The 21486-nt window shown below is 43.9% G+C and overlaps 1 protein-coding gene across 6 annotated transcripts in view; it reads right to left on the minus strand.

Annotated features, from left to right (window-relative positions):
• FGFR1 (fibroblast growth factor receptor 1) overlaps nt 1–21486 on the minus strand; it is a 153072-nt gene that overhangs the window by 22155 nt on the left and 109431 nt on the right. For 2 of the 6 annotated variants that reach the window (XM_086943650.1, XM_086943654.1), the window contains 5 exons: nt 20575–20719; nt 15408–15611; nt 6272–6416; nt 4830–4951; nt 3477–3587 (listed from right to left, as the gene is read on the minus strand). In XM_086943650.1, coding sequence (XP_086799776.1) covers nt 3477–3587; nt 4830–4951; nt 6272–6416; nt 15408–15611; nt 20575–20719 — 727 coding nt within the window. Of the gene's footprint in view, nt 1–3476; nt 3588–4829; nt 4952–6271; nt 6418–15407; nt 15612–20574; nt 20720–21486 lie in introns of all 6 variants that reach the window. The other 4 variants (XM_086943649.1, XM_086943653.1, XM_086943652.1 and 1 more) reach the window with 3 other exon arrangements.

Below are 21486 nucleotides of genomic sequence, written 5' to 3' on the forward strand. Positions count from 1 at the left end.
TATCAGGACTCCACGGGATAGGTTGGTTTTTAATATACAGCTAATTAGAGCATCCACCAGATAGAGCATTACCGAAGGTCAGTAACTTGTTCCTCCTGCTGGATACTTCTAATTGCAGATTCCTCTCCATTTGAATAGACATCCAAGCAATACCCCTTGATGGGTCTGCAGAGCAGACTTTACACTGGGAAGTCCTGCTGACCGACTTTGCGAAATGTTCCTCCCTGTGGACCCTGAGCACTGATATAGTACTGCCTGGTGAAGGTTTGAACAGACACCCATTTAGCAGCCTGGCAGATGTCGAGCACCAGAACACTCCTAGCTAAAGCTGTTTTGGGCACTTTAGTTCTTGTGAAATGTTCCTGAAAACCCTCAGGAAGGTTCCGATTGGCTTTGGCATAGCACGTCTTAATACTAAGGGTGATCTATCTTGAAAACGTCCATTTCAGAACTGCCCTTTCATTCTTTGCAATTGTGAATCCAAAGAAGAGTTGGCTGTCCAACCAGGTGCTCCCTGTTAAGATTGATTCCCAGGAGAGCCCTTGGCCTGCAAATCAATCGGTGACGCCCCTCTTCCACCTCCTCAGAGGGATAGGACTAAGATAAGAAAGCAGGAAGCATGATGGACTACCCCACATGGAATGGTGATACCATTTTCGGAGGATGCCCAAGTGCAAAGTATCAACTTGTCAGAGAAAAAAAGCAGTATAAGAAGGTTTCACTGACCATGCGGGCAGCTAACTTAACACATGCAGAGGTGACTGCAATGAGAAGAAACCAGATACTTACCTGTAATTATGGTTTCACAGGTTGAAACTTTTCAGGCTCCAAAATATCAAAGGGCAACTGTGCAGGAGTTCAAAGGGTGTGCAATCTAAGCAAGGACCAAAAACAAGGTTCTACTTTAGCATAATAAATGGGGTTTACTCCTTTTAAAAAACACAGATGGCCGATCAGGAACTAAAGTCCCATGGAAGACAGAATGTACCTCCCAGTGAGCCTTGGGGACAGAAAATCCAGAACTCAAAAGACGCAACAATAAGCACGCTTGGAGGTAACAAAAAGATATGCCCCAGGTATGCCCTACCGGCAAAGATGCTTCAAACTACCTCCCAGTACAGAAGCCATTCGTGTTCAGCTAATTGACTCACACCCAATTGACCCACACCTAGCTCATCTCCCTTGGCACTGAGAGAACCTGCCAGGTGGTTAACAGTCAGGGAAATTTCCTGAATGTCCAGCCAGTGATACGGCTTTAGCACAACAAATAACCCCATACTTCCATGCTTCTTGCAATACCACCTGGCAGTTGTGTTGTCCATCACAATCCCAGCAGGGCTGTCCCTGATGGAAGGCCATGTTGGCTACCTTCAACCAACATGGGAGGTCTCAGACCATTACGTCCAACAATGAGTCATCCGTGAGGCACCCCCAGTGCTGAGGTCACTGAATGCGAATCTCTCATTTCAGGACCTCTAGGTGCCAATGGTTGAGGCACCAGCAATATCCAAGAAAAAAGACCAAGAAGCCTCAGAACCATCCAGGACAGAACTTATGAATGAGATTGAAACATAAGGCTCACACCCTGAATGTCCCTAGACTCACTCTGGGGTCAGAAAGTTTTTGAAAGACAACTTGCCAGAAACACCCAATAAATGGGATCCTCTGCAACAGCTGAAGGTTGAACTTTAGCTCACAGAGAACATCAGGGAAGACAGTGGTAGTATTGCCTTCTGCGGATGGCCTGCATCAGACTGTGTTGACCCTACTTTCAAAAGCTAGTAGTCGAGATGCAGGAATAGATGAACTCCCGATCTACCAAGATGGGTGGCAACCACTGCCATCACCTTGATGAACACAAGGGGGCTGATGTGAGGCCAAAATGAATGATGGTGAATTGGAAGTCTTCCAACCCAGTAAACAAAGTGGAGGAAACACCTGAGAGACAGCAGGATGAGCACCTAGAAGCACCTGAGCTGCAAGTTGAAGGACACTAAACAATCTCCAAGTCTAAGAGTAGAAAGGACCCGAGCCATGATCAGCACCCTGAATTTGTCATTTTGAAAGAAGAAGTTCAAGGACCAAGGATCTAAGATTGGTCTCAGCCCATCTTCCTTGCCTACTAAAAATACAGCGAGTAGTAAGTACCTTGTGCCACTCTTAGAATGTTGCACCAGAACTTGCCTTGCAACTTCGCCTTGGACTTGCCCAAAGACACTGACCTGAACCAGATCCCAGACTTAGATAGGGAATGGGCCTGGGATTCCTAACGCCACCAACTTTGCTTCTTGTGCTCTGTAATATGCACCTTCCCTTCATGCTCTTCGACAGTCTTGGGGTGCATCAAGTAGCACTTATAGCAAGACTTCCTCATGCTTGGCATCCAGGCACCAAAGGCAGATGTGGTTGAGGCCGTGAATGATATCTGTTTTCTGTAAGTGCTGCATAGTTTCAAACCTGTAGTTTTCAGAGTGGATATTTCCCCAAATTTCAAGTTGTTTGACATTTTGTGGAAGTTGGTGAATATCAACATAAAGTCTGGGAGCAGTAACCTGGAGTTGCACTAAAGCATGAGAAAAGAAAGCAAATGATGTTGTTGCTGCGTAGGTGGGACTAAGCCGCTGCGGAGTCAGATGATGCCACCTTCCAGTGCACAGGAGCTGCTGCAGGAAAAGTTCCAGATTAGTCTGCTGCCTGTGGGAACTTAGAAGGTGTGGAATCTGAAGTTAGAAGCCATCTTAATTTACAATTTTTAAGAAGCCCATTTTGTGCATGCCTTTATAACATCACAATGGTTTTGGAACAGTCTCACATTACTATGGGGATTATCCAAGATACGCTATCATCTTGTCACACCACAAAAGGATCCTATTTGGAGGCATTTAGCCAGCATTTTGGTATTGCAGGAGTGTTGTCCTGCTGTAGGCATTGGAGTGTTAATACTCATGCTACTCTTAATGGTTTTCACACAAGTGGTAAAGTTACTGAACTAGAGGGATTTCCCACTGCAAGTCAGTCTTGGATTCTTTTTTGTTTAAATAAACTGTTTTACTGGTGCCATTGGATAGTTTTCTGCAGGTGGATAGTGGTATTAAGAAAGCTACTGCTGCCACAGCGACTTCTAGAGTGTGAACATGCCCACTGTATTATAAAAAGATCAGCCTATCTAAATTTACCATGAATGTTTCATCGGTTCAACTAGCAAACAAAGTGGAAAGCAACAACCCTTAAATGGAATGGGTTGAATTTCAGCAGCAGAACCACCACGGATATTTTGCCTTTTCTGTTACTGCATCCAACACAAAGTCGAATGACTGATTGAGGAGGTCCACGAGAAGGACTTGGAAAAGACGGCAATTGTGAACGCTCTATATCTTTAACCAGCACAGTAAACAAATGCACCTCCTAAAGAATTGCTAGAGGCATTGGGTAGAACTGAAGACAACTACTAGTCAAAGTGGAAAAAGCACCCTTACCATCCTGCGTACAAGCGCCAAGAAGATTGATGATATTCTTGTGTTTTCCAATCATTTTCATCATTTCCATCTCAGAAATAAGATCCGACAAATCCTTTTCAGTTGCATCAGCTAAAAAAAATTAAAATAAACCAAGTGTGTGTGTTAAATGATATCGACTTTACAACACGGTTATTAGTAAACTGGTTGCATAGGTCTCCAAACTGCATGAAAATTATTTACCTTTAACATCTATGTTGTAGCATAAATCCTTCATGGGCTTTGAAATTGCCCACTTATACCACCTTGTGGCATCATTAAGAAAACTGAGCGAGTCTATAAAAAGATGTATCGATCTGGCAACAGGAGAGCACACAAGAGATTTTACAGTGGAGGTTGATGATGGTCACTGGATTCCCAGTTACACCAATACAAAGGAAACACATAGGTAAAATTAAGTTTTTCTGCCATGCTTGGTGTGTTACTGTATACTTGAGAATAAGGTGTGTTCTATACCATAACTAATTCTTAAAAACAAAAAGAAGGATTTTTGTGTTTTTGCCGACAACTAATAAACGAGGTTGCCATTTTGGGACAGGGTATGGATCTGGCACAAATTCGGTCTGTTGAAACCCTGGGAGCTAGGGTCTGACAACAGAAGTGGTCCACTGGGTCATGACAGATAGGAACTTCCAGCTAGTCCCGGTTTTCCAGCCAACAATACTAAAGAGGAAGGACTTGAGCTCATTACAATTTTCCATTAGAAGTAAATACTTTCTACACAGATGTGCCCCTTCCTGGAAAATGCCCAATGCAGCCCTATGCTCTTTTACAAATTATAATTCAGGCTTACTATATATATTTTGAGGATCATTTTTTGACAATACATACACATTTTTTAAACTTAAATTTAATTCCTGTGCACTTAGTGGGATAACCCAGGCACAGTCAGTGTAACCGTGTAGAAAATCACAGGCCAGGAACTGCAGCAAAGGAGAGGAGCCGAGAACACAGGCTCCTCAGCACTATAGTAGGTGACCACATAAAAATAACACCATGTTTAAATGTGTGCAACTGCTCGCATACAGACCAAGAGGCAGTAGTTCCATAACCCAGGACAGACTCCTTGTAAAATACATGGAGGCAAGTTTCACACGCATCTGCTTGAACTGAAGACTGCAGCAACGCAGCTAACATGTAGTACTCGTTGGGTGTCTCTTAAATGGGGCTAACCTAGGAATAAGGCAAGCGGACTCTTGTCCCACAAGTGGATGTACTGAATTCCAAGCACACAAGTGACGCGTGGGTGGAAAAGGCTGCACAGTGTATTTTAATTGCTGATGAGATTTTGGAGGGATTTACAAAATGACTTACATTTTAACATCTTCACTGCTACTTTAGTCACTCGGTTGGGTTTCTCCTTGTCCAAGCCGATTGCTTCTCCCATTACAACCTGACCAAAGCAGCCTTCTCCAAGAGGCTTGCCCATGATTAACCTGGAACAAAAAGGAGAGGGATTTAGAATTGTGGGGGTTCCTTCCTTCCTTCCTTTGAAGTAGACTATCAGACAATCACTACATGGCATAGTACACCTTTGCTTTGAAACGACAGAAGAGGAATAAGCTCTACAACATTATATCCAGTTGCATAGTGAAAAGGCATGGAAAAGTTGGTTTAGGCCACAAGCGTGTAATGTTGTCTGTAGTTAATTAACCTTCGGCAAACGGGATGTCCGCCTAATTAACTTCTCATCCCTTACATAGAAGATATTTTGAGAAACCCTATTACCTTACGTAGTCCACAGAGAGGCACAAAATGCAGGAAAAAACCCCACAAACTTTCCGCTTAAAGAAGGACGTGAAGCAAGGAAACGGTGGAGCCATGCAATGGAAGGATAACAAAAGCCAGTGGGAAGACACAATTCACAGCAGATTTAATAGACTCCAAGTAAAAGGCAACGAGAGTTTAGGAAGTCAGCAATTTCACAGAAAGCAGAGAAGGTGGCAGAACAGATTGGGAATGGAAAAAAGGAGACATGCTGCAGCACGGGAAAAAGAAGAAGCATGGCTAAAACAATTGCAGGAAGCGGAAGCGAGCCACGGAGGTAGAGTATTCGCGAAGTTTACTATGCACCTCTGAAACGGGCTGATACACACAGCTTTTGTTCATCCTGAATCAGAAGCAATATCCCAACAAAGAGTGTGAAATTAAGTAAGAACAGGGAAATTAAAAATAACAATATAGGTGCAAAGTAGTGAAATGAGCAAAAATGCAGTTAACAGACAGCAAAACAAGCAGTGAGCTTTGACAGAACTAGCAGAAGCGGACACACAAGGCCACGATTATAGAACAGTGCAATTAAAAGGCAAAGAAATATGTGATAACACAAGACTAGTGAATACTTGTACATGTGGCTGAAAGTATTGCAGAAGAGTCATGGATTTTGAGATCAGACACCAATAATGTATAATGACGTTTCAGAGCAAAAAAAGGAGAAGCACACCTAATCTTCTCCTTACCAACAACACTAAATGCCATGTCAGACACCCATCACTAAAGCCTAGGATTAAAGGAAGAATCGAGGTTACAAATCAGCCAGGAAACAGTAATGAGAATGTTAACAATTGAGCAACATCCAATGAGCGTATCCCCTTTATCTTCAGAGGGTAAACTGCACTTTTAGGTCAACCAGCACTTAGCTGAATTCCCTTACTACACAACACCAGCTAATAGCTGGCAATGAGGGTAGGCTTTGGACACTGTTGCTTCCCTGAAGCCACTCTATACCTATAGATTCGTAAAGAAACACAACATACCTGTCTCGTGAGAATTCCCAACGAGGATCTTCTGGCAGTTCATACTCCGAGACTCCACTCAGCATTGGGCTTCCACTAGACGACAGTCGCGACGGCCGCACCAGCATAACGCCAGAGCTCATGGAGGAGCTGGAATCTGCAGACACCTATGGTGGAGAAAGATGAACAGAAGGTGGAGGTTACCTTTGGGAACAAGATCCAGCATAGATGACATTGACCCAGAGGCCTACCAAGGGAAGACAAGAAACATGGCGTAACCCCAGCATTTCCTCAAACATGATCTCTGTTGTGAACCAACACTGGCCTGGAAACAGGATTCCCAACCGTAAGCCCCATCTGAATTTAAGGAGAGGTGTCCATGTACTGTATTGAAATAATTGTAAGAAGCTCCTAAAGTGGCACTTCCATAGTACCCTGGGCATGAACATCTCGCTTAGTGGAGTTGGCTCTGGAGAGACTGGGGACGTCATTACCAATGCCCAGTGCCAGCGTGCTTTCCTAATAATCCAGTGAAGTGGTGCTTATACTCTCCCATTGCCAAACAAGACAACATTTTCCGGTAGCAAATACTGATGTTACACTAGAAGTGGAACCTAGGCCCACCAGGCATTAGGGAAATGATTTTTCCTTACAAGAAAACCTGCCATTGGTTCCCAGAGATGAAGAAAACCGATACCGGTGAGCACAATACAAAATAGGGATCCAAGATCCCAAATGGCGAGCCCACCCCTGTGTCAGAGTCTGAACGAAACCATATGCGCATCAGGGGGCCATTGATTATAATTCAGATAACCAGAGTAACAAGTAGGTGGAATCTAGATACAGTTCTTAAAGAAGAACCACTCCACGAGTATTTGAGGCCACTATTTATTTTATTTATTTATTTATTTATTTTGCAACTTATACCGCGCAAACTAAAACCCGAAGGTGTCAAGGCGCCTAACAAAAAAGATCAAAAGCGGGCAGTAATGCACTTACATGTACGCTTGAACAAAGAGGCGAGTTTTAAGGGCTGCTCTGAAAGTTTGGAGGGAGGGGAGGGACCTAAGTTCTAATGGAAGATCGTTCCACCATTTAGGGGCCAGGAGGGAAAAAGCCTTACCACCCCATCTGGCTTTCCGAGTACGGGGGATGTGGAGGAAAGAGTGATTGGAGGAGCGGAGGCTCCTGCCAGGGTTGTAGTATGTCAGGATGGCTCTGATCCCTGTGGGGCTGCTTTTGGCCAAGGCTTTATAGACCATACACATGGACTTGAAGACAATCCGCTCCTTAATCGGAAGCCAATGCAACTGCTTCCTGGCCAGCGTGGCCGAAGAGCGACGGGGAAGATCAAGGACAAATCTAGCTGCCGCATTCTGTACTACCTGCAAGCGCTGCATCTGACTCTTATTCAGTCCAGCATACAGCGCATTGCAGTAGTCCAGGCGCGATCCCAAAAGGGCGACAGCAAGTTGTCTTCTTGCCGGCTGGGAAAGATAGTTCCTTATTTTCCTGAGAACATGAATTATGCCCCAACAGGTCGATACCGTCCTGTTGACTTGCAGACGCATGTCCAGGATAGGGTCAATCATCACCCCAAGATTTTTAGCTGAAGAAGTAGGTTTGGGGCACAGACCAAGCGAGTCGGGCCACCACTCCATGGACCAGATATCTTCCCTTCCACCGAACACCATCACCTCGGTCTTCTCCCCATTCAATTTGAGTGAGTTGTATATCATCCACTGGCCGACGGCCTCCATACAGGATCTAAATCTGGAGGCGGTCAGCTCAATTGACTGGGAGAGAGACACGAGGATCTGTGTGTCGTCCGCGTAGGAGACTACCTCCATCCCAAAAGATCTAATGAGTCTGGCAAGGGGGGTCACATAGATGTTAAAAAGGGTGGGACTAAGCGCCGACCCTTGAGGGACCACACATTGCACAGACAGGGATGGAGATAGAAATTTTCCCAACATTACCCTCTGCTCCCTATGATCGAGAAAGGAAGAGAGCAGACCCAGGGCTGTCCCCCGAACCCCAATCTCGCCCAGTCGAGATGTTAAGACCTGGGGAGATAGGGTATCGAAGGCAGCTGTGAGGTCCAGAAGGATCAGGAGGGATGTCCGGCCCTCATCCACACTCATGCGGATGGAAACGAGAACCAGGGTGAGGGCGGACTCGGTGCTATGTTCCCTCCTGAAACCATGCTGGGAAGGGTCAAGGCAGCCTGAATTCTCCACAAAGGCCGCTAGATGCTCGTTAAGATGGGACTCGAGCATCTTCGCAGGGGCCGGAAGCAGTGAGATGGGGCGGAAGTTTTTTAAGACCCCAGGATCAAGGGAGGGTTTCTTAAGAAGGGGTTTAACCACAGCATTTTTCCACTGCTGCGGAAAGACACCCTCCCTCATGGCCCCATTCATGATCTCAAGTAGAGGCCACTGTTAAGGGTTTGCTCTTACACTGGGCTCTGCTCTGGAATTTCCAGAAGTGGCTCATTCCGTTTGAGTGGAGGAACATCGCCCCCACAAAGAAAAGCCCCAGGCCAAACCTGAAAAATAAAATGGTAAAGTTTAGTACCATTTTATTCTACAGCAACCAACCCGTCCCAAACTGAGTGTCAGGACAAGGCGGGCCATTGCTGCAGAGTGGCAGCAGGGAGCTGTGTGCTGAAGTTTAAAATGCGCATGCCCCTTGGACAGCCGACTTGCGATGGCCAGCCAGGCGCATTTTAAACTTCTCTAACATAGCTGTCTAAGACAGCTGGGTTAGAGAAAGCGCAGTCCTCCAGTGCTCTTAAGAGCGTTTATTGAGGCCACTCCCTCCAATCCTGGTGCTGCTATCATGCTGGCGAGAGGAGCGCCAGGATTGGTTAAAGGGGTTGGCTGGGTCCCGCGTTGGATCCTACCTGAGAGAGAGCAGACCGGTGGAGGAGGACGTCGCGCATCAAGGTAAGTGGTGGTCTTTTAATTTTATTGCCATCTGCCCCACCACCCTCAGTTCATGCCAGCCACCACAGGTCATGTCCTCTGTGTGGCAGATTTAAGAGAAACTTCACCCAGTGTAGTTAAGGGAAGGGAGGATATGACGAGTTCAGGGTTCATTCCCCTTACTTTAGCCAATCAAATCAGGAGAATAGAGAAGTTCCTACCATAGGGGATTAACTCCTACTGGAATTTCCCCTATATTAAACTCCGGTTATAAAATTTCTTTTAGCTCCACTATGGGTGGGATCACATTAGGCCGTAAATCTCCAGTATTGCTCGATCCTTCTTGGGGATTGAACGGGGTCTCTCACAGGCCTTGAAGCCAGATTCTCCCCAGACCACGGGCCCCCACTATGACAATGCACTATTGGAGAAATATTAAAATCACCAGGAATTAATAAAGTCTCGGATACCCGATGATCTAGCATATAATGGACCTGAAAGGCACGTGCGGAGGTGGGAGGAATGCAGTGGAATTTGGCCGTGTGTCCTGAGTCCAACAACCCGCTACATTACCCTTTGTGTTTTTTTACTGATTGAGGAGGGTGAGTGGGTTGTTTAACTCTGGGTAGGAGGTAGAAACTAAGGAGCAAGCCTTATGTTCTCACCCACCAAAAGGGGGCTCTGGAGTGCTGAAAGAGTGACTAGTGGTGAGGCAACAAAAGCCGGATTCCACCCAGAAAAATAATACTTCATAGATAGAGAAAAAAAAATGAACACACTCTTCGGGTCTAGTTGTGCATCGTATTGATCGGTCCCATGGGGACATGAAAAGGGATACATGGATTCAGTGCGAGAGAGAAGGAAGGGTGAGGCCAGGCTATAAGAAAGGAGAGAGGAGTTGGCCTAACAGCTAGGGCGGTCAACCTCGAATCTGGGGAACCAGGTTCAAGTCTCGGCAAGGACGATGAACATCCTATGCTTCTGGGCAAATCACTTAATCTCCCAGGGCCTAACAAAAATGAATGTGTCCTCATGTAACGCAACTGGTGCTATGTAAAGCGCTCTGATGACCGATACCGGGTCAAGTTTGCGCTATATAAAACTCAGTAAAAAACATTTTTTTAAAAGGGTGGCCTATGCGTGACCACCATCGCCCCCCAACACAGCATTTTCCTTTTAGGCGTTATAGTTTCATCGGCTATCTACGCTGATCAGCTGCCCACTTGGCAGCTGTAAGGGAATGGTGAGGAAGGTAGGTGGACAAATCATATCCTGGTGGATGCGTGCTGCTTGGGCATCCCTCGTGCTTCAGCACAGTCTACTTAAGGACTGTCGACCGGTCACGATTCTGAAGCAGGAACCCTTACGCTGGGCATGTTTTCCTCATTACCGATCCCAAGTAGGACCACCCAGGAGATATGATGTGGACAAAAGCACAGCAACACCTTCATTCTTGCAGATGTGATTAACTGGCCTTGAGTAGATGCAAAAGAGATGTTGCTGCCAACAAGGTGGTGGGTCTGAAGGAATGTTCTGGTGCCCGCATCATGGGTTTTTTCCACCAGGAGAGGTACAAGTGGCATGCGGGTACGGCGGTGCACAGCGAAATGCTGAGGACATGTAGGGTTTATCTCTGACATTTTCGTAGTGAAAGGATACATATTGTCAAACCAGTTTCCACTTTTTAGGAGTAGTGTTAATGAGTTACTTGCAGAGAAGCAAAAAAAAAAAAGAAAGAAAAAAAAAAAAAGAACCTGAAAATAGATTTACGTTTTCAAATACCCAACTTTCACAACCAGGCATATGTTTTGAACTGCTGCCCCTAATCATCAACCTAGTCGTGAAAATTACACATTTTTACTTATACGCCAATACAGATTTGACCGATTTGGCAATGAGTTATTAACAAAAAACTTACAAAGAAGTAAAGAAACTGCGGGATGGTATAGGACAATGCTGAGCATTACGATTGCGATTTGGGCTACAACAGTGACCGCAGACACAGGTAAATAAATATATAAATAATTGTATTTTCCTTTATTTGGTGTTTGTCATAAAAACAGGAGACAAAAATATGACTAAGTCTCATCGTAAAATACATGTTTTAGGCCGACTGTTGGGGAATGCCCCTGGAAAAATAGTTTTACATCCGTCACCTCACAAAGCAAGTGAGGAGCTAGCAGCAGTTTCCAAATAGAGGAGTCTTTAACTTTTCGCTGAGATGGCGATCAGATGTGGATCAATGCTTTGTAGTTGATGCCACTCTAAAGGAGGCAAGGGTAGTAAGCCAGGCAGGCCTCTTAGTAGGGCCTTCTAAACATCAGTGGACTAAGATAAAAGAGGGACTGACAAGCTCCAAAAGCGTGTATTGGCGGCTCTGAGAAGAGACAGATGGATGAAAGTTTGAAATGAGAACATGGTTTTTATCCAAAGAAAGAATTACCTGAAATGCAAAGCATTTAAATGTATTATCTGCCTAATTGAACAGTGAATCTGCCCGTACATGCACACGACTGTAGGGAGCATGGAAGATTTACCATCAGACCTGAAATCTAGACTACAGCCTATGTCTAAATGAGGATGGTGGTGGTTAAGACAGTTTAGGAATTGGGAACCTGCATTTTCAGGCAAATATGTATCATTATCACAAAGCCAAAAAAAGGAGGAATGTACAGATGGAAGAAAAGCTGAAATAAAACTTGAGCAAGTAGTTTCCTTCCCAGATCAAAGCATTGCTTTACCCACATAACCAGGAAGAAAGATCTTGGAATACTGATGAATGCAAACATTGGCTTTACTGGCCTAAGCGGGCAGTCTTAAAAGCGGATAACATCACAACGTGTGCCTTTTCTATGCAACACCTGTGGAGCATGAACAGGTCCGGCTTTAGCGTTGGTGGTGCCCAGTGTGACAACCATTTTTGGCGCCGCCGCACCTCAGGACGGTCTCCTCTGTTTCTCTCACTACCACTGTGCAAAAGTGCTCCTCATTTCACCAATCATAGGCTATTGCTAAACACAGTGCCCCCTCCACAGGTCAGCGCCCAGTGCAGCTGCATCAGTTGCACTGCCCTAAAGCCGACCCTGAGCGTGAATAGCTCCGAGTATCTATCACCCTTTTGTTCCCAACACACCTTCAGATACTGAAAGACCACAGCATCCGACATGTGGCTCCAAAAAGCTTGTTGAGGCGGCAGAGGAATATTTTGGAAATGCTCCTGGAGACCCTCACGCGTCTCACAGGTGAGTAGTTCTACATAAGAATCCTGATTGATTGACTGTAAAACTTGCCACACACCGGAGAAAACATTTTAGTAAGAAAAATGATTCTAAAACAGGTCACCTACTGGGGCATTGTAGGCTTATGGAAAGAAAGAAAAACTCTGTAAAGATAAATACTTCTAGAACCAACCACTAGATGGCGAACAAATGCACAACATATGAGTCTTGAGAGAGGTTTACGTTTTCGGGAAGGGATGCAGGGATAGCCCACTGACCGAGATGAAATGTGGGCCCCTGATAACGAGATCAAGTGGTGGTTAACGTGGAAGTATCTGACTGCTGAAACACACAAGAAACACAGCTTGAAGGCAAGAATAGATTCTGCACAAGATATGAATTTGGAAAAATGGAGGGCTGAGGGGGGGAGTTAGATCAGAGAGGTGTGTGTGAGCCTTCAGCACAACATTGGTGCTCTTGTGCATCTAATGGGGTGATAAATAATATGTTTATGGATTTTTGAATTTAAGATTCTGCTTTCCATTACGCAATAATCATTTTACCTGGAGTAAGAGGTCTATAAGGTAAGGTATGCGACTGGTCCTTCAAGTTCAAATGATTCCATGAGGTGTAATCTTAGTTAAACCCAGCCTTGGTTCCCTTTCTTCAAAGTCCTAAAGGAAATGTCTTTTTAACAGCTGTACAGAATGTAACCTCTAGTGTCTCAGAGGATAGTGTGCAGAACTTTAACAAGATATCAGCTTGAATTTTTGTGGGGACCGAGGTGAGAAGATCAGTTTATACATAAATATATGCTCCATAGAAAATGTTACTTTTATGGCACTCTTATTACATCTTGGCCTCCCCTTTGACCATCTGCATAAAATCTGGCAAACTCCAAGCAAGTGAACTTCAGCAGAACGTTTGGTCCAGACTGGTTACATGGGACACATTATCAGCAAGTCCTTTAGAATAATGCAGCAGTGAAGGATCATACTGAGCAGCAGGCTTCAGTAAATGACGTGGCAAGGGAATCCATAATATATCCCCTTACTGAGCTTTATACGTTCTTGACATTTTAATACACGATGGAGAAGAGATCCCAAACAATACCGAAAATATAAAGGTTTCTTAAGAAATAGATCTATACCAATTTAGCAGATACAATAACAAATGTTATGCACCGACAAATTTTTCTTCCAGAGAAAGACACCTTCATTTGCCCTGTTGGCCACCTCCAGAGTGAAATAGTTTGTATAAAACATGTAATGTTTCACGGAGTAGAAAAATAGGTACATGTTCACGCATCTTGTAATGAAAGAAGTTCCTGTTACATTCTGCGCATCCCAAATGGTTTTAAAACTGGTCTTCCGATTTAGGTTGATTTATTTCCACAAAGCAATCATCAAGAACCTTCAAGTCCATCTCCACAAAAAAACACACACACACACAGTCTGGCCAACCAGTTTAGTGTCTCAGTAGGACTCTGCATGATGAAGATATTAAATTTTCCAAAGAGAAGATAAAGGTCTGGGATTTTGCTACATTTCGAGAGCCTTGGTCCAAGTAACTGTTGATGTGGCATAGCGTTGGTAGTGTTGGATGAACTTGTTTGAATAAAGAAAAAACTATTTTCATGACCAAGAAAAAAATCGCCATGTTTACCGTGCATGATTTACATTTAATACAGGAAAGGTTTATTCAAGCTGCAGGCAGAGACCCTTCACAGTCCATCCACTGATGCCACTGACCCTATCTGGAAAGCTTTTTCACCCCTTTAGTACCTGTTCAGTATCCAAAACAGCAATCGACTACTCAAAGGTGATCAGCTAACTTTAGCTAACAATGAAGCAGCTGCGCCATGTGTGTGGCGTTTATTAGAAACGTTTGACCAGTTTGAGCTGGAAACAATTGATTTGTGTTGAAATATGTAGATTACTTAGCAGATGGTGGATGATGTGGCAAGTGAGGAAAATCATAATTAGGCAAAAAGCACAGTGGCTGCAGAAGCACAGTATTTATGTGTCCTTGCCTGCAGATGAAGAAAAGGGGCTTCCTTCTGGAATAGATGTTCTCACAGATGGGTTTAAAATTAAATGTGTATTTTCAGCGACTCTCAACAGATGCCCTCACAGAGAAATAGAAGCCATTCAAATCTCTTCTGCATGCCCACATATGCCCTCACAGACATTACATGTAAACAAAAATCCTTAGCTCCAGTCAGCACACAGATCTGCTGACACACACCAAGTGTCTCAAGGGGACTATATGGCTACAAAATGTCACTTTGAAGGACTCATAAATGATACTGGATCCGTCACATCAGACTTCCCCCCCAGGGTCGGAGTCTGAAGATGTCACTCAATGAGGAGGAGAGATCAACTGTTTATCTTCAGTGCTAGACTTCTGAGGAACATTAACTGTACACAATGGGGCTTTGTCCCACTGGTGTTTTCTAATAGGTTTGCTCTAAGAGACATTACCTCCGGTAAATAATGAATGTCCACTTATTTTATCGTGTTATCTAGTATAGGTACAGCACACAACTGTATCGCTTACAGCTGCCAGGGACAATCACAGGAAGACTTGTAGAATTAGTGGAAGGTTGTTGTATTAACTACATGGTAAAACTTTGGGTGAGATAAGTATGGTCCTGACCATTGATTCGGTTGTGTTGCTGCCAACTGGATATCCATCATTCTTCATAACTGAATGTGACAAATATGAAGAAATCAAAGATATTCTGGGAAGTTAGTTTAAACCTCCTGCTCTTTTGGCAAAACTATTCAATATTCACTTGGAAGATACTCCGTGCGGGAACCAAAAATGTCGCTCTTAGCTAATCAAGCATTGTCGCACTCAGTACCGGTCTACTACAGCATCAAGAGGGAATTTCTGTACAACTCTGGTCCCTATACCAAACTCATCTGCCACCCCTCCCACTCGTGTGCAGTCCATCCTCTATAGTGTCTTCCCAAGGAAAAATAAGTTTGGAAACCCCCTATATACTTTCTGTTACCTGTCTCTGCAAGGGGAAGCTCTTGGCCAGCTTGTGCACGGTGGGCTGGCTGTTAAAGTCCGTTTTCTTGGTAGTGCTTTTCATCTTGTAGATGATGACCGTAACCAACATGCACGATATGAGGAACGCTCCCGTGCAGTAAATGATGATCTCCAGATAGAGTGGGGAGGTCATAATCACGGGGTTCTCTGAAATGGCTGAGTAGGCGAGAACAAGACATTAAACATACAAATACTTCACATGATCACCTCGGAAAGAATGATCAACAGGTATACACCCCGGAACCAGGCATCCCACTCCATGCTCATAGCAGCAAGAATCCAAACAAGGAGCACTATGCAATCAGATGAGTGCAACACTTGTCCGATTCAGAGTAAAAACAACTTTAAGGTTTGTAAGTCATTCAGCCACAGCTCTTCATACACTGACATTCTAACCCCTCCCACACACAGGATCCACTATCACGACACAAATAAAGCAGGCGGTTCCACTTCCAGCACTCAACATATTGGTATAATATTGTATTACTATGCAAAGCAGAAGTTTACTACAGTGTACTAGAAATGCTGAATGGTATGAACCATGAGGGACATTTGACAAGCTTGTGGAAAAGGAAAGCCAAAATAGGAGTTTCCTGTGATCACTCCTGTTTCCTGGAGTACCCAATGAACGGTCGAAGTTTAAGGAATGGGTCCTAATCGGAGAACATATTTTGGATTTTAACAATGACCATTCATTAGAAAATTACCTGGAATTAAAAAAAATATTTCCATGCAAAACAAATGTAGCGTAGTATCCAGAGACGATATACGAGTATTCCTGTGATTAAGACAATATGTTCATAAAAGTAGTATAGAGTTGGAGAAGTAGCTCAGGCTGAAGCTATCAACATCCCTATAGCTCTTGAAGAGCAGGAGAATTTGCCCATGGGTTAACCTGGCTTGAGTCCAATTGGGTCTGAACATGTACACAGTGACTGCAGATTTAGCATTAAAGGAATCCAAGACCCCAAACTGTTTCATATTCATTTAAATAAGGTCGAGATTAACATAAACAGGACTTTTCTCAATTGAAAGAGGCTGGATGGAAACATGGTACCATAGCCAGACTTATTCACAAATTCTGCATCTGCTGGTGTGAACTCTTAGTCATCTGTCGAACCTTCTTTAGGACACCGACCCATGAAGATGGCTTCTCTGTGCCGCGTGGAAGCAACATAGTGGTGACCATTATCCGGATGGAGCTACCCTGCCTAGAGTGCCCGCAAGAAGCGAAGAGTTGCCACAGCAGCAGATACAACCACTAACGCCTGCAATAGCAATTTATTGGTGCGCTGCTTCATGGCAAGCTTTATACCAAGTCGCTCGACACAGATGCATCACTGAAGAGCTTAAGTCCCGACATACTTTGATGATATTCACAACACCAAGGACATTTCTGCATCTGTAATCCAGATCGTTTTCCATACGAGTGGACAACTGAGGCCCACTTCAAAGAGTTTTTGTGTCCAGAGACCTCTCTTGCAGATCCCAGTAGGCAGCTCCTGCTGAATGCGCAGCGGATATTAGAGCAGCCTGCTCAGAGGAACATCTTGTCCTCTCACTGGCAGGCTCGTGCAAGAGGAATTCACTGTAATAATAAAGGCTGGAAAAAATTAAGTCGACAGTGGAAGCCCTGAGGGGGCCCAGAATTGTAGCTCCGAAGCGCCATCCTCTAATCAGTTAAATGGCTGCCCTTCTCGGAAAAGGAAAAAACAGATTAAGGCAAAACCTCACAAATTGCTAGGCTGCATTTTATTTCTACTTTGCCCGGAAATATATGTTTTGGAATTTTGTAGTATATGTACCAGCTGGAAATTCTAGAACGGTAGAGGGAATGAAGTTTGAGGCTCGGTGGAAAAAGGCGGGAAAGGGAAAAATAACTCCCAATTCCATATGTGTCCGAGTCCCTGCCTCCGTCAGAAATCAATCAACAGGAAGAGGCCCAAGAGTCAATAAGTTGACAACAAACCAGTAACATACAATGTTTTGGTCACCTTACCAGGCATTAGTTTGTTGAACACTACTAAAAGTACCATTACATTGGTTGATAGTTACATCTTTTACATACAGCACTTGCAAATGGCAAAACAAGGATCTGATGGGCTCTTTAAAAATCTAGTTATTCCATAAGGAAAGCAGGAAAGGCTTGGGAATAGATATTAATTTCAAATAGAGTTCCAGAAGCAGAAATTCTTAGCACTCTTTATGATCCATAACTTTCATGGCTCAGGTTGCCCCTACAGAGCTTGCAGCAAGAGAGATTTGGTTCAGGCAATCGTATATAGATTTAAGCACAGGAGCACTTTTAAGGCGATCAGAGACCATCAAGTGTTTAGTTTTGCTCATGGGATTTTGCAAGTAGGAAGAACATGAACCTTTTGACGAAATGACTCATCATTCTTGAGACCTAACAAAAATGGGCCAGGTAGAACAGAGTCATAGAGGGACCATCAGACACTCAAGACTGTTTGAGAGGATATGAATGTCAACAATTACCCATCAGAGTCCAACAGGAGGTTACGTCAAACTGAGATGAGGACTATCGAGGTGGCCTTTTTGAGGAATTGCTTCTGACCACTAGGCAACTATGATGAAGTAGTACACCATGCAGGCTACCGTGAAGTGGATTTTAACATCGAAAGGGAGGTCAGCAATAGGGCCCATAGTTTATAAGGGTTCATGTTGTAAGAGGCTCTTTTGAGGAGAGTTATTTTAAGGTTATGTAAATTGGGTACATTTTTAGGAGTGAAGACTGCGGCAATCTTGAAAGGAAGCAAACATCTTTGACTGATACAGAAATTATTTTCCCAATTTTGCTCGTAGAAGTAGGGCACAGATGTTCTGTCCCTATTACGTGGGGATGGCTTCTCAGCATACTGCGGTGACAGCAGCCATCACTAGGGGTTCCCTCATCTTTCAGCTATAGGGAAAGCAGACTTGGGTCAACTAATCAGCATTTCCTGTAAGCACCCGACATTCTAAGTCCGGTAACTATTTCAGGACTATGATAACTTAGGTCCTACAGCAGCAGGAATAACTCACAAAGAAGATTAATACTACTATATAGAGGAAGTAGAAGCACATTGATGGACAAGGCAACAAATTCAACTTCTGCTCGCTCATGCGTAGCCAGAGTTGCTTCAACATCATTTGTAAAGGAGGAGTGAGTGAAGAAGAAATCTTTTCCATGGCTGAGGAGAGTCCACAAAGTCAACTGCATTTCAGGAGACTGGTTTTATGAGCTTATCTCCCTAACTGGGTCATATATACCTCAGATTCGCTTTTTGCGCAAAATTGCTATTAGGACTTGTGCCTTCTCAGACAAAACAAGAATTTACGATTTCCTTCGACCAGCTGCAGATATCCAGCTCCAAACTGGGATTATTTTCATTAATTCTGGAGAGAATTTCATGAAGTACGGTGCAACTTGTGGCCAGAAAATATTAAAAAGGGAGCCAAGGTGTGAACATCTGCTGGGAAGCACATCTGGAGCCCCTAAACATCAGCAGCTTCCAGGCTCCAGTGGGATTCTACTAAACCTACGAGAATTATGACGATTCCAGTTTGCTCTTTTTAGAACCTGGGCAAAGGCTAGATTGCTCATTCATTCATCTCAGATACACTGCAATAAAACCTTCTGCTTTGGAAATTGAAATTTGCTTCATCAGTCAAACCATGCACATGTGAAGGTATACAAATTACTTTGACTCAATTTGAAAATAATCACGGAAAGCTGTAGACATTAGATAAGCTTGTACGCTCAAATGCACAACATGCCATGAAACGCAGGTTCATTAAACTCAGCAATACAGGTAAAGTCAATGTAACAATGAAGTGAACAAGCTTAAAAACCACATACCACTTCAATATGAGTGGTCACACAGCCACCCCCAACCTACTGAGAAATAAAGAGCATCTCAAAGAAAAAACAGGCTAAAAAGAAAAAAGAAATATGAAGTATTTAGATGGAAATCTCCAAACAGAGCATGCATGACTAGAGAGTGGAGCTCGATAACTGAGAAAGATTTGGCTAAACCCAAAGCCTTTCCATAGGTGTCAGTTATCAGCAATTGCCACATTGATGGCGAGGTTACTCCTCACATCAATGGGGCGTGCCCAAAACGAGAACACACCCAAGCAGCGCCACAAACGAACACAATTGAGCAGCCTATGAACAGGAGTAACTCCTGCACCACAGCGTATTCTCCACTCCTTGCCAAAGCCAAACCAGGTGCCCGCCTCCTGTATTCTACAAGCAACCACGGCTAGTAGCTCCCTATGTCAATGGGGACACCGACATAGAAATTCGAGGGAATGGTGGAAGGAGGGTGGGCCTTTAGAAGTGTGAAATAGCCATGCTTGGCCATAGGGGAAAGCCAGCTTCCAATGTTTTGTTTAAGTCCGTAGTATGCCAAAAACCTCTCAAATGCTCCGTTCAATGGCTTCATTTATTCGATTACATCTTGGCAGACGTGGCTGAACACCATACTTAAGCAAACTACAGAGCGCCTCGATGTCTGTGGTCATCATTGATGCAGGGCGGCTGTGGATGGTTTACTGCATTTTAACTTTTACTTTGCAGCAGAGGCAATTAATTTTTCAGTGACCAATTCTTAATTGACAAATTTGTCACGGTTATCTTAATGCAAAGCGTGTCTGTCCAGAGCTTTAGAGCCATCAGTGGTGGCTTTAGCACACATGGTTACAACTGGCATTGGCATAAGGAGCGAAGAACGCCATTGAGAAAATAACATGAACTCTTGTTAAAACAATCACCTGTATGCATTTTTTGGACCAATGAGGGAGTTTGTCTTTCGAGATGATCTAAGCTATGATTTAGTAAAAGCAGGCTTCTAAACAAAACCAATCACGGTCCTCGGTGGCATGGGAACATCAAATGATCTAAGAGGTATTCCTCCATGTGCCAAAACAAACCATTAAGAAGCCTTTGAAAGACCTTCACTTAAGTACAAAGAAATTGAGACTAGAAGTGATTATGTAATTTTGTTTAGGGAAACAGATTATGGGTTATATTCGACTGACTCCTCCCCATTAGGCTGGAATGCATACTTTGTAAAACAGAAGTTTAAGAAAGGACAGTAAGGAGAACCATATATACCTTCGATGACCGTCAACCATGCAGAATGATGAGAGATCCCAATAGAGTTACCCGCCAAGCACGTATACTCCCCAGCATCCTCAAAAGAGACATTCCTCAAGTGGAGGACTTCCATTTCTTTGTCTGTCGTGTTAACGCCAGCTGCCTAAGAGATAAATGGAAGCAAAACGGACAAGCAAACGACATGAGACCTTCACCGGAAATAGGTGCGAACTTGCCTCGTGAGTGCCATTTGCCGGACCATCATGTAGCAGAGAGAGGAAGTAAAGACCACTGGAGACCTGTTAAAGACCTTAGGAGAACATCAGATCCAAGCCGACCTAAGGAGAGGTTCGCTCGTCAGTTAACCCTTCACCAGACTGAATCGCCTGCCCATCTGAACATGCTGGCGATGGGCAACATGGAAAAATGAACTCAGTACAAATGGGGAAGCTCAGTTTCGTAAACAGTACAGTCGACACAGGGAAGGAATTACAGCTATAGGAGAGCAACAGAAGAACATATAAGAGAAAGCAGTGTAAAGATAAATGAGCCAAAAGATAGGGTAGATCCCATGTGGCCGTCATTAAAACTTGGCTCAATAAAAGGCAAGATTGCTGTTAGAATTATGGTGCAAACTGTGAGTTCCTATTGAAATCAAAGATTATGCGCTTACAAATATATTGATAAAGGATTGGTTTGATCAATTCAGGTGATTTGTTAATACAGTGTGAAACGGAAAGGAAAGAAGGAGAAAACACAGGGAAGACGAAAGGAGACACGAGTCGAAACTGAGCCATATGCCCATTCAGAGTATTTTTCCATGGCTCTTTGCACCAGAAACGGAGCAGAAATAGGGAGAAATCAAACGTTTTGTCCCACCACTAGGGACAGATTGCCCTACATTTGCAGGCTTAGGTTTGTCTGCTGCAG

The sequence above is a fragment of the Lissotriton vulgaris genome, chromosome 11 (genome assembly GCF_964263255.1).
Source record: "Lissotriton vulgaris chromosome 11, aLisVul1.2, whole genome shotgun sequence".
Lineage (NCBI taxonomy): Eukaryota > Metazoa > Chordata > Amphibia > Caudata > Salamandridae > Lissotriton > Lissotriton vulgaris.